Below are 13,843 nucleotides of genomic sequence, written 5' to 3'. Positions count from 1 at the left end.
TGTGGGAGAGTTTAGGTAAAAATATAGGCTCGAAAAATAGGCTTAGACAAAAAAAACCCGTTTAAAAAACGGGTCGGGCCTCGGGTAAGGCATTTTTAGCCTGAGCCCGGCCTAGCCCGGCTCGAATTCACTAAAGGACAAAAAAAATCTGCTCCATTTTTTTTGTTTTTGAATGTTATTTTCTTGTTGTTTTCTCCCTATTTTACTATCATTTTACTATTTTGTTGTTATTGTTTGGATATTATATAAAACTTATTTTATTGTTAATTTTGTTATTATTTTAAAGACATTTGTTAATTTTATTATTATTTTAGAGACATTTACTTGTTAAGTTGCATTTATCTTAGTGTTATTTAAGTCTATATATTTTTAAAATTGATTTTTAATTTGTTGAAAAATAATTATTTTGATGTTTGTAGTATTTTTGATGTATTATATATATTTAAAAATTATATAAAAATAATATAAAAAATTAATACGAGTGGGTCGGCTCGGGCTCAGGCCTAATAAATGGGCTTGAATTTTTAGTTGAGCCCGACCTGGCCCATGAGCACCTTTAGGTGCAAATAAAGAATGTCATATAACAACGATTTTAATAGTCTAATTACTTAAATAGAAACTTTTAAATAGTGACCATGTAACTTTTTAAAATTAAATAATCAACACATAAAAATATTAATATTTAATGAATTATATTAATTGATAACAATAAGAATAACTTTTATTGTATTGCTATGGAGAAAAAGAAGAGCTTTTACGAACTCACATAAAACTCAAAGCCCCGACACAAGCGTCCAGAAACGGAAAAAGACAAGAGGCAGCTGCAAATAGATGTAGATAAATGTAATAAATGAAGGCAAAGTCCATTATAGAGTTGAAAACGTGGGAGATTTTGATTGGCTATGAGGAAGAGAGAAGTCGATAAGCCAGAGTGGTCGACTCTAATGGCGTGTTTCGATAGATTTAGCTTCGCTCCATTATTTTTCATTAATTAATATGTGATTTATAAGTTAAATTTTAAATTTAGTACGAGTTTTATACATTTAATAAATTTAATTGAGTGGATCTTATTTGAATAGAATTTTCTATTAATAGATAAAAAGTAATTGAGTGATCTTATTTGAATAGAATTTTTTTTAAAATTATTTATATTAAGTTTTTTAAAATTTTAAAAATAAATTTAATTGTTTAAGTAAACTTAATGAAAAAATTGAAAATTTTTGATGAATTTTAATAGAGAATTTAAGTGGCATAATTTCCTTTCTCAAATTCTTTTTAAATATGTGTTTTTTCATTATTTTATTTTTACTGTGCATGCTCTGCTATGAATTTTTTTATATATTATTTACTTAATTTTAATATATATCTTAAAATTTTATTTATTAAAAATATTTATAAATTTTTACAAATCTAATCACAATTTTATAGATTACTATTTTAATAATTTGTAAAATTGTAGTAACCCAAACAATCATTAATAAAAGAGGAAGTGAGCTGTCCAGTAATATTTGATGGCCTAATCACCACTTTAGTGACATTGCCTTGATTAAAGTCTGCCACCGCTTTTTATGTTTTTTTTTAACTGCCCTTAATTACTCTTTTACTACTACATTATCGCTCATTCATATTTCTTTTTATTTACAAAAATAATCTAATTTCTTTGGAACCTTTAAGCATTTAGTAGATCTCCATTACCATTAAACAAAACATAAAACTCTCTCCACATTTACAAAACATTTTATTTGACAGATCATTTAATTAATTAATTTTTTTTCATACTATAAATTGGGGGAAAGAGATTAATAATGGACTTATCATTACCCGTCAGTTTTCCTCTTATTTTGGGGGAAACAGAATTTCATTGTCAAGCGTGTAATTCAGTGGAGTTTCAATTTAAAATGTAGACCAATTTTTTTTTTAAAAAAATTATAATTTAAAATCCAGTTTTAATTTCAAAAATCTGTTCGCTCTCATTCAACCATATGATTTCTTTTAATGAAAAACGAGTTTCATTCTTACACTTACTTTTAGATTTTATTTGTTGAAAAAATGTAAAATGAAGATTTTATTAATTAGAAGATTAAAGTTTATAATTCAATTTAAAAAAAACCAATTCATTTTCTACTTGTTTAATCATTAGTCTTAAACAATTTTTTTTTTAAAATTAGGATATTCATTATTGATAGTAGTGATTAATCTTAGTCGTAGATACTTTTCAAAAAGATAAATAACTGATCATGAAATGTGCTCAATTCTCATAGATGGAGATCAAACCCTTGATCTCAATGTTAAGGGATAAGACAAGTAACCACCATGCCACACCTCATGACTAAAAAAATACAAATTTTTTATTCTCATTGAAATGGTTGGTATCAACAGTGTAATTCTAGTATATATATTTAAACACTTTATTGAATTGATATAACTTTTAATCGAGTCATCAACTCAGTTTGAAATTACAAAAATATTCCCTATTTTACATTATAGATGCTTATATTTAAATACTTTACTCAATTAGTGTCACCCTTAATTGGGTCATCAACTAAATTATAAAATCATAAAGATGTATATTCTTTTAAATTATAATTAATATTAGGGTAAACTATCTCATTAGTCACTTTAAATAGTAGTCATTCTTATTTTGGTCACTCCAAAAAAAGAATTTGATCAAATTAGTCACTCCACCATAAAATGGTAACGAAAAAACTACTGGTACATTTTCATGTATTGTTTGAGGTGACCAAAATAGGAATGACCTTATTTAGAAAGACTAATAGATATTTTTTCCTAATATTAGTGTGACTAACATGGAATGCATAGTTAGCATTCCAATACCATTTATTAGTACTTGATCAATTTAATCAATTTCTTTTTTGGGTGACCAAATTACAAAAAAAAATTAGAGTGATCAAAATAAGAATTACTCCTATTTAGAGTGACTAATGGGGTAGTTTACCCTTAATATTATTATGATTGCTCTTTTGTTTTTTTTTTATTAGTTTATATCATCTTTAAATAAGAACATTACAAATTACAAATCCAAGGATCGAATGCATTTAATAGTATTAAAATAAAAAATTATTACCACCCCACTTATATTCATTATTAAATAAAATTTAAAAGAATATATTTTTAACATAACATATATCTTTATCTATGTATTTATTATCTTCGACTTTAATTGAGGTGATGCCACTCATCAATCAAATTTCAACCCAGTTGAGAGATTACTAAAAATACATTTTTTTTATATAAAGTAAGTTATATTATTATGAGAGTATTTTTGCTCATTTAAATTTTTATAAATCAATTAAAATTTATACACAATAAAATTAAAAAAAAACACACTATAAAATTAAAATTTGCATTTCAAGTTTCAACCAAAGCATCATAAACTTTTAATAAGTATATTTTGTTACATAATATTTTTTTTCATCTACATTATGGGTGTCATAATCTAGTTATACTTAAAATTTCTAATATAATTGGTGTCACGAATTAACTGAATTAGATTTTAAATATTGAACTTTATCATTTCAATTAAAATTTCATTTAATTTTTATATAAAATTTTAATAATATATTCTTTTAAAATTATTTCCCAAATGTACCATAATTTAATATATATTATTTTTCAACGTCCTTAAACATACAAATGGAAAAAAAACTCAAAAAATTTATATTTAATTTTTTTAGAAATTTATATTTGTTTTATGAATAGCACATAAATTAACACATTGTTAATAAATAATAAGATGTTAATTAAAAACTATTATTTTATTTATTTATAATAATTTTAAATGGGTAATTTATTTATGGATGATGCAAAATAGTATTGATTTATATATTTATTATTAAATTTATAAAATAGGGTAGTTTTATATCTTTTCATAATTATTATTATGGATATTTTAACAATTTAACCATTAAATTTTTCAATATATTTGTTCTTGTCATACAAGCAAACTTTTGAATCGATCAATATTTCTATCATATTGATCTAAAATATTATCTATATTAATATATATTTAGTTGTTTGAATTTTTTTTTCATAAAATGAATAGTTGGAAAATTTTAATTTATGCCGAACTTAACATACATGATCGAAGAATGGATATGACGGTTGGATTGACATAATATTAATCATATAAAAATTATAAAATTGTGTAAAACTATTTTTATTTTACACCGGTATAAATAAATCACCAATGATACTTAAATATAAAAAATATGGTTTTCTCATTTTATGCTGGGGGAGGTTCCAACTCTTATTAATTGAATTAGTTCATAAATTAAATAAAAGGGGAAAAAAAGAAAGAATAAGATAAGATTGCATTAGTGAACAGTGATAGTAGTAGAAAATGAAATGTTAAATTAAATACATTTGTAAGCATTGAATTTAAATTCATATTATTTTTTTGAGTAAAATAGTAGTAGTATTATTAAATTAGGGGGGGTTGGGGTGTCGTGAATGGTATGGGTAGAGATAATGGCCTATGCTAGCAGACATTTCTACAACCATATTCTTCTCATCTTCCTTTCATAGATTCTTTCAATCGTTGATGTCCATTAATCCCACTCTTCTTATGTTCTTCTTTTCCCTCTTCAACTACAGCAGCAAAGTGTCATGTTTAGTAAATAATAAGATTACTTTGTATTAAAAATCAGCTCGAAAATTCTGTTGATAGATCTCAACAGGGTGTTGTTACAGGTGAAGTTTGGGTCTGGGGGATCAAACAATAAAATCCACATGTTTAATTGCTGTCTTGGTGCTTGATTTTAGGAATTTAAGGATTTCCTGTCAGATTCTTTTGGCTTGAGGAAGATTATGTTAGCTAAGTTTTTATTGATTTGATATCTAGTTTTGGAACCCTTTTGTTTTTCTGGACATTTTGGCCTAGTCTTTTTCTTGTTCTGGGATTTGGGTGGTGGTTAGAAAATTGAAACTCAGAATCTAGAGGGATTCTTTCATTCTCTCTCTTTCTCTTTTTCTTTTATGGTAATTGTGAAAAATTTCCATGGTCTTCCTCAATTCAAGGTCCTATATCTTGCATTTCTCAGTTATTAGAGGGTGTAGTGCTGGATAAGATGGCATCTTTTGTTTTTTTTCTTTCCCGCACGGTTACAACACCTTCTGTCTTGTAGTCAATTTGGAGTTTGCTGGGTTTGTTTTTTTAAATATTTTATTCTCTTATCCCAAGGTTCTTGAGGTTTTCTGGTGATGTTGGATTTTACTAGACAGTTTTCTATAGATTTGACAATGGGTCTCTCTCTTTTCTAGCTGGAATTAACAAGCAAGTAAGACCCACTTTCAGGCTAAGGGCGGGGGTTACTGTTTGCTTAGTTAGCTGGTAATTGGTCACTGTTTCTTGGATGAGTTTGCTCCATGTATTTGGGTTTGGTTTAAAGGTGGGGCATCTGGTTTGGATGTTATGTTGCTGGATAGCATCTATGATTTTAATGAACTGGTCCATTAATGGTGAATTTAAGGACCCCAAGGCTGGTCTCCTTGGTGATAGTGGTAGCAAGATGTGGTTCAAATGTTGGGATGAAATCTCAAAGTATAGCTTCAAGATCCACCATCAGTACTACCAGTATATTGGTTCCAAGAGAGTTGGCAAGTCTTGGTCGAGAAAGCTCTTGTTTTCATGGGTAATTGGTTGGACCTTGGCTTCTATTTGGATCTTCTGTTGTATGAGCTCTCAAGCTACCGAAAAGCGCAAGGAGATGCTCGCTAGCATGTGTGATGAGAGAGCTAGGATGTTGCAGGATCAATTTAATGTCAGCATGAACCATATCCAGGCTCTCTCTATTTTGATCTCAACTTTCCACCATGGGAAATACCCCTCTGCTATTGATCAGGTAATCCATATCCTCTTCTTCCAACTTTTTCTTAGCATTTTTTTTGTGCTTGATTGCGAATTGTTTAGTGTCTTCTTTGCCTTGTGCTCAAATCAAACTGTGAAATCTTGTTGCTCTTTTTTTATTATTTTTATTTTTTAAATTTACTATGAAATTCAATCTAATTGCCAATTAAATTGATCTAGGTTAATCTTGGCTTCTCATTTGATGTGATTGATTGCCTGTTATTATACATTTTCAACCATAATGGTTGCTCCTGAATTTTAGATCAAATAAGAATTTTGGCAACTTGATACATGTTCCTCCTTCAGTATGTTAAGCGTGGTTATTTAACATTACGACCAAAGAGATATATGTGTGTTCTAAGTTATGAATTATGATCACTTGTGTTTTATTCAACAAAGGAAACTCACTCTAAGAACCTGTAGAGGACTTTTGCGAGGTACACAGAACGAACTGCTTTTGAGAGGCCCCTCACAAGTGGTGTGGCATATGCTGTAAGGGTGCTCCACTCTGAAAGGGAACAATTTGAGAGGCAACAGGGCTGGACTATTAAGAGGATGGATACCCTTGAACAAAATCCAGTTCACAAGGATGACTATCATCCCGACTTCTTGGAACCGTCGCCAATTCAGGAAGAATATGCTCCTGTTATCTTTGCCCAGGATAGCGTTTCACATGTGGTTTCTATTGATGTGCTGTCTGGAAAGGTGAGTTCCTTTACTATTTTCTAAAAGGTTCTAGTGATTCCTTCAGTAGCCATGGTCCATGGTGATGAAATTCACTGGAAGTTATGCTATTCTGATTTAAAGAAAATAACATAGAAGAGAAACCTTACTTTTATTAAGCATAGCAAGATTAAACCAACTAACTTTATAACTTCCTAGTTCGAAAGAATACCAAGTGTTTTCAATCTTTTAAGAGCTGAGACTTTTTCAAGAAATAATATTGAGTCTGTTCATTACAATCTTCAGTTGTGAATCTTTAGTCTCTTGCATATCAACAGGAGGATCGTGAGAATGTATTGCAGGCAAGAAAATCAGGAAAAGGGGTGCTCACAGCTCCTTTTAGATTACTCAAAACAAATCGTCTTGGAGTTATTTTGACATTTGCAGTATACAAGAGGGATCTTCCCTCAAATGCAGCTCATAATGAGAGGATTCAAGCAACTGACGGGTATGTTTTCAGTAAAAACAAAAAAAGTAGGCACAAATATTTAATCAATGTCTCCTTGTTTTATGCAAATTAATGTGAACCCATCTTTTGAAACAAAAGCCAATCTCTTTTCAACCAGAGGTCCTTGATGTGAAGCTCCTCTTTAACAGCGCTGATAAGATGATATCTTTCATGATAGTTAAAAGATAAGTTATCCTAATACCGTCATTGCACAACCAGGTATCTTGGTGGAGTGTTTGATATTGAGTCACTCGTCGAGAAGCTGCTACACCAGCTTGCAAGTAAACAAACAATCCTTGTGAATGTGTTGGACACAACTAATCAGTCTTACCCGATCAGTATGTATGGCTCTAATGCATCAAATGATGGGTTGGAGCATGTCAGCCACCTTAATTTTGGAGATCCTTTCAGAAAGCATGAGATGCGCTGCAGGTAATCCATAGATCTCTTATCGTCTATTGATCTTGGCCCTGGAGTTCACCTTCTCTTCAATATGGACCTCTATTGTTGGTTCTTGACCAACCTCTTCTATTTCCTTATAAACAAAGTATTTTAGTAAATTGGCCTTAGCAAGTGACATGTTGACCATGATTTAAGTTTCAACCAATATCTATAACCCATAAAGCCATTAAGAGGGTCTAAGTTCTTTAAAACATTTCAAAGATAAAGAACTTGAATAGACATGGACTAAGCTTGTTCTTCATACAGGTTTAAACAAAAGCCACCATGGCCATGGTTAGCAATAACTACTTCGATTGGCATCCTTGTAATTGCATTACTTGTTGGGCATATATTCCATGCAACTGTTAACCGAATTGCCAAGGTGGAAGATGATTGCCTTAAGATGATGGAGCTCAAAAAACAGGCTGAGGCAGCTGATGTTGCCAAATCTCAGGTATATGATATGATTTGGTTTATACTCTAAGCCTATTAACCTGTTATGGACATTTGGTCCTAATTTTTTTGTGACCTTTTTGCAGTTTCTTGCTACTGTTTCCCATGAAATCAGAACTCCAATGAATGGTGTTCTGGGTGAGTCTCAAAACTTACTGTTTTTTCTCTGAAGTTATTGCAAGCATTTTATGATTATTTTTTATAGAATTAAATTAAAAGTAAAGAATACAGTTTTTGTAGCCATGACAATGAGATGCTTCTTTCTGCAGGAATGTTGGATATGCTTATGGACACGGATTTAGATGTTACGCAACTAGATTATGTCAGAACTGCACAAGCTAGTGGGAAGGCACTGGTTGCTCTCATAAATGAAGTTTTGGATCAGGCTAAGATTGAATCTGGTAAGCTAGAGCTCGAGGAAGTGCAGTTTGATCTACGAGCCATCTTGGATGATGTGTTGTCACTATTTTCTGGGAAGTCTCAGGACAAAGGAGTAGAGGTGAGATGCTTGTATCTTACCGATTCATCCTATTCCCTCCACCTCCTCTCCTCACTCATATGTTTCTAGTTTAACCTTCATATGGTGTTCTTCCAAGAGTCTAACGAGAAATCAATTTGTTGATGAGTGCAGTTGGCTGTTTACATCTCTGATAGAGTCCCTGATATGCTAATTGGTGATCCTGGGAGATTTAGACAAATCATCACCAATCTTATGGGAAACTCAATAAAAGTATGTGGTTGGTTCTCCTTTAATGCATATAAAACTTGTTGCGATTTGAGATTTTTTTTTTTTAAATTTAGTGTAGTTTTATCTGGACTATGCTTTGGTATCAATAAACTTATAATTTACTTGTTGTCGCAGTTCACTGAGAAAGGGCACATCCTTGTTACAGTTCATCTTGTGGAGGAGGTGATTGATTCTATAGAAGTTGAGACGGAATCTTCATCAAAGAACACTTTGAGTGGTTTTCCTGTTGCAGATAGACGCCAGAGCTGGAAAGGATTTAGAACTTTCAGTCAAGAAGGATCCATGCATCCTTTCTCTGACAGCATTAATCTTATTGTATCGGTTGAAGATACAGGAGTAGGAATCCCCCCAGAAGCACAGTCTCGTGTTTTCACTCCTTTTATGCAAGTGGGCCCTTCTATTTCCCGAACACATGGTGGCACGGGCATTGGACTAAGCATAAGCAAGTGTTTGGTTGGTTTAATGAAAGGAGAAATTGGTTTTGTTAGCATTCCTAAGATTGGTTCCACTTTTACTTTTACTGCTGTTTTCACTAGTGGCTGCTCTAGCTCAAAGGAGTACAAAAGCCAGCAAATCAATTGCCAGTCTAATACTGTTTCCTCGGAGTTTCATGGGATGAGAGCATTAGTTATGGATCCTAGACCTGTCCGTGCCAAGGTATCAAAATATCATATCCAACGGCTGGGAATTCATGTTGAAGTAGTTTCTGATTGGAAACAAGGTTTATCTAGCATAAGCAGGGCAAATAATGCAATCCACATGGTTCTCATTGAACAAGAAGTTTGGGATAGGGATCTAAAGAGTTCAGGTCTTTTCATGGAGAAAATAGGGCCTGGTTCTCCTCCAAAGGTATTCCTTTTGTCTAATTCTATAAATTTTTCCAGAGGAAATACTACTCCTGGTGCCTATGGCTTGACCGTCATCTCGAAGCCCTTGAGGGCTAGCATGTTAGCAGCATCTCTACAACGAGCCATGGGCATTGGGAACAAAGGGAATCCCTGTAATGGAGAGTTACCTAGCTTGTCTCTTCGGAATCTTCTTCTTGGGAGAAAAATTCTAATTATCGATGACAACAATGTCAACCTGAAAGTTGCTGGTGGTGCACTGAAAAAATACGGAGCTGATGTGGTTAGTGCAACAAGAGGAATAAAGGCTATTGAACTGCTGACACCACCTCACCACTTTGATGCCTGTTTCATGGATATCCAAATGCCAGAAATGGATGGGTATGTAATCCTACAGCTTGTCATGATTCTAGAACTTTGTTTTGCAATTCTGATCTGGAAATTGAGTTTTGAAACCTTAAGAATAAGATAACAAAATACGTCACAAAGTTATTTTCTCTAGTCAGTGCAATGAGCATTGAAGATGCCTTCTGTGATGTCTTATCTTTAATTGCTAATAGTTTTTTCTTCGTCTCCCTACAGATTTGAAGCTACGAGGAGAATTCGGGATGTGGAACAGAATATCAATAATCATATTAAATTTGGAGAAATTTCAGTGGATGATTACAACAATGTTTCAAACTGGCATGTACCCATTTTGGCCATGACAGCAGATGTTATTCAAGCTACACACGAGGAATGCCTACGGTGTGGAATGGATGGATATGTGTCAAAACCATTCGAAGCTGAGCAGTTATACCGGGAAGTTTCACGATTTTTCCATTAGGCATTATTAGATCAGAAACTGTTGGAAGAACATCTGCTCATGACTTGGCATGGGCACTAATGGGACTGCCTGTACTTTGGCATTCTTTGCGATACCTCAATAAATTCAGATTATTCCCAACAGTGAGTTCCTTACCCTCATCTCAAAAACTCTGAATTCTCAAGTATTTCCACTCATAAGGTTTTCCTCATGGTTTTGCTTGATGTACCTATGCTTGACCATTCAATTACTTTTTCAAACTTTTACAAAAACTAAAAACGTCATGTTTATCTGTTTTACCAATCTGTTGACATGTATGTGATGGTTGATGTTTTTGCAGGGAAACATTTGTTTTTGTTGCAGAGTGTACATAGAATCATGCTTGAATATAGGGATTGAGTTTTCTTGTAGTTTTACAATTAAGATGGCAAAGCCTGTTGATCCTTTTGCTTTGATTTGTAAAGTTGGTCATTCCAATTCCAAGTCCTTTTCAGCAGGGTTGGTAAATTGAGATATCTGTGCAGTAAGAACTAATTGACTTGGGGTTAAAAAGCAGTTTGCTAATGGAAATGGAGGGAAGAAATCCTATTCCAATTCCTGGAGTGTGTTCATAGAAAATTGCAGCAATCCTCGTTGTGTTAGTAATAAAAACTCCTGCAAAATTAAAGCTGTTTTCTCTGAACATTATTTATCGTATCATAGTGATCAAATTGAATTGAAAGAATTGAAGATCGCTTGCTTCTCAGCTACTGAAGGGGAGATTGCACCCTTGTAAATTAACCTTGTATTCATAATGATTGATTACTCCTTTTCCTTTTTGTTAAGCTTTCTTCTACATGTTTAGTTTAATAATATTATGAATGCAGCACAAAAATATGCTTGAAAATCAAATCATTATAAATTATTAATATACTAAAGTTTATTATAGAATATTTTATGATATTGCAAAATAGGAATTCATGGAAGTAGAAGAGAATAGGTGACAAAATGCATCCATTTGAATTTATCTATCACCCTCTCTATTTTTCAAATAAGGAACATAACAGGGGTATAGCCGCTTTCATCAGAAACAAGTCTGGCCCATTAAAAGTATAAACACCAATTGGCCATGAAGCTACAAGTGCGGCAACCCCTTTCCCTCTCTACGGTTGTCTACAACAGGACGATGAACAAGAAGTTTAATCCGGCTGATGATAGATCAATGAGCAAAATCCTCTGCAAGTCACTGAGCATCCCAACAACCTCCAAACCAAACGTGGAGCACCCAGATTTCAGGCGTGAGAAAGTCCCTCCAAAAACACCCCAACTTCTTCGCAAATCCACTGATCTACTCACTCCCTTAATACTACTTTTATAATAAAAACTACAAGATGCACGCACTGCGCATTGCAAAACTTAGTCGGATTTTTAAGTATGATACATGTTCTACATGTAATTATTTTATTTTTAACTAAATAATTTTAAAAATTCATTTGTCAAAATCATGTAAAATTGATAAAATAAAATAAAAAAATTAAAAACATTCTGTCACATAAAATAACATAACTTGAATTATTAACATGCGAAGAATTATATAGATTTATACTACTTTACCGTAAAAAAATGAGAACACAGTACAAACAATTAATTTTTTTTATTTAATTGCAAATTATATGAAAATATGTTATGAATTAAAATATGACATGAACAAAACAAATTATTTTCTAAATTAAATTACAGTAATAAATTATACAAAACACAATATAACATAAAAAATAATAGAAACGTAATTGACATATACGAATGTATCAAAATTTACATAAAATGATTTAAATTTAAGATTAAATCATGATTTGACCTTTAAATTATCATACTTTTTCTAATATCTATTTTTTTTGCCTAAATTAAAAAAATAATTTATGTCAATATAACTCAATACCATATTTATCCCTCAAAATAATATATTTCATTTTGGGAAAAGTAGTATGAATTTTTTTGGCCTTAATCTTTTTTTCCGAAACAGTTTTACTAACCCTTGAACTATATTACTTTATCAAGATTAACTAGTGTTCAGTGTAACTTAATACCATATTTATCTCTTAAAACGGCTCAAAACTAATTATCCACGATGTTAAATTGCTATAGATTATATAACTTTTCATTGTCTTAAAATACTCTAATCCCATATTCATATTTATCTCCAATTATATATAAAAAATATCTTTTAAAAAAACTAATACTATTATAAAAATAAAAAACAGAGGGTAAAGAACAAAAAAATAGGGAAGCAAAAGAGAGAGAGAGCATATTTTTATTGATCAATGAGGATATTTACAAAATTTCTCCTAAGTTTCTATTTATAGGCATAAGAAGTATAAATAAAATAAAGATCTACTTCTAATTACTATTAGAATTTAAAATACATCAAAACTTATCTTGATCTTGATGGACATCCACTTAATAAGATATTCATAATACTCCCCCTTGGATGTCCATTGCTAGATAATGTGTCTCATTAAAACCTTATTAGGAAAAACCTTGTGGGATAAAAACTTAATGAAAGAAAAATAGCATATACACACATACAAAAATTCAAAGATGAGAAATAGTTAACTCTTGATCAAAAACCAATTGTAATTGGGGAGCATTTATAACTTATTGGCTTGATGCGGACAACACATAAATCAATATAATCTCATGTTGAAAAAAGAAATTTAGTTCTCATAAGTAATGGTTTAGACATTCATCAGAGGCGTTGAAACAATAATTTCTCTAAACCATTATGCACATAAATAATAAACTTTTACAAAAGTTTTTCAAACTCAATCAATAAAAGGTTGAAATATAAGCTCAACAACTTTAACAAGATGATTTGTCTTAATTGCATAACCTAAAATTAATTATTTAAACAAGCAATCTTGCAAATGACATATTACAAATTAATAAAACATATGTGATTATTTTGTAGATGCATCTATCAAAATCATTCACATGGTGGATGAATGAGCCCATATTTATTTCAGAAATGCAAGACATTAAAGCTCACCTTTAGCTAGTGAGTATTTAATAAGCAATTTTCATTGAGAACAAGCAACAAATGAAAATTCTTTAAATTAAAGAATCTTCTGGTTCTTTAATGAATGTGCATATGAATTCTCAATTAATTTTCGCATCTTATATGATTTAAGATGGTTTAACTGGTCACACCAAGTAGTAAATGCATTTGTATAAGGAAACTTCTGATTTACTTTAACATGCATTTCAATTGTACTAATAATGTCAATATAAATTGTGACAAATTGATAATTTTACTGTCATTTCTTTTACTTTGTATCCACATATAAGTATTATTGTGACATTTACTACTGAAAATGTCTAAATCAATGTGAAGTTTATAATGTCACTAAGTCAACAAAATAAATATAATTTCCAACTAATTGTATGCAATATTCACTTCAGGGAATATGCCAAAATCTTCAAATGTCCAAAAAATGATTATAAATTGTCTCTCTTCTTAGGAATTTCTTGGAAATTC

At 31.1% G+C, this 13,843-nt stretch overlaps 1 protein-coding gene across 1 annotated transcript; it reads left to right on the top strand.

Moving 5' to 3' along the window:
• The first annotated feature begins 4,224 nt into the window (after window positions 1-4,224).
• Window positions 4,225-11,153, top strand: LOC107909856 (histidine kinase 3). Its single transcript, XM_016837543.2, has 11 exons — window positions 4,225-5,861; window positions 6,290-6,571; window positions 6,868-7,037; window positions 7,257-7,469; window positions 7,746-7,932; window positions 8,018-8,069; window positions 8,201-8,430; window positions 8,563-8,661; window positions 8,794-9,905; window positions 10,107-10,472; window positions 10,670-11,153. Exons 1-10 carry the CDS (start codon window positions 5,373-5,375, stop codon window positions 10,348-10,350), a joined length of 3,078 nt encoding a protein of 1,025 aa, XP_016693032.1. The 5' UTR covers window positions 4,225-5,372; the 3' UTR covers window positions 10,351-10,472; window positions 10,670-11,153.
• The last annotated feature ends 2,690 nt before the right edge of the window (window positions 11,154-13,843 follow it).

Source organism: Gossypium hirsutum, chromosome D02 (genome assembly GCF_007990345.1).
Source record: "Gossypium hirsutum isolate 1008001.06 chromosome D02, Gossypium_hirsutum_v2.1, whole genome shotgun sequence".
Lineage (NCBI taxonomy): Eukaryota > Viridiplantae > Streptophyta > Magnoliopsida > Malvales > Malvaceae > Gossypium > Gossypium hirsutum.
Note: the sequence above shows the minus strand (reverse complement) of the source record. Positions and strands in the feature narration are given on the sequence as shown.

What these genes read in the sequence shown, in the direction of transcription:
- LOC107909856 (XM_016837543.2), top strand. Translation starts at nt 5,373, where the DNA reads ATGAGTTTGCTCCATGTATTTGGGTTTGGTTTAAAGGTGGGGCATCTG. An exon ending in ACCCCTCTGCTATTGATCAG is followed by an intron (nt 5,862 to 6,289) that starts GTAATCCATATC and finishes AAGAACCTGTAG; the next exon opens with AGGACTTTTGCGAGGTACAC. An exon ending in CTCAGGACAAAGGAGTAGAG is followed by an intron (nt 8,431 to 8,562) that starts GTGAGATGCTTG and finishes TGATGAGTGCAG; the next exon opens with TTGGCTGTTTACATCTCTGA.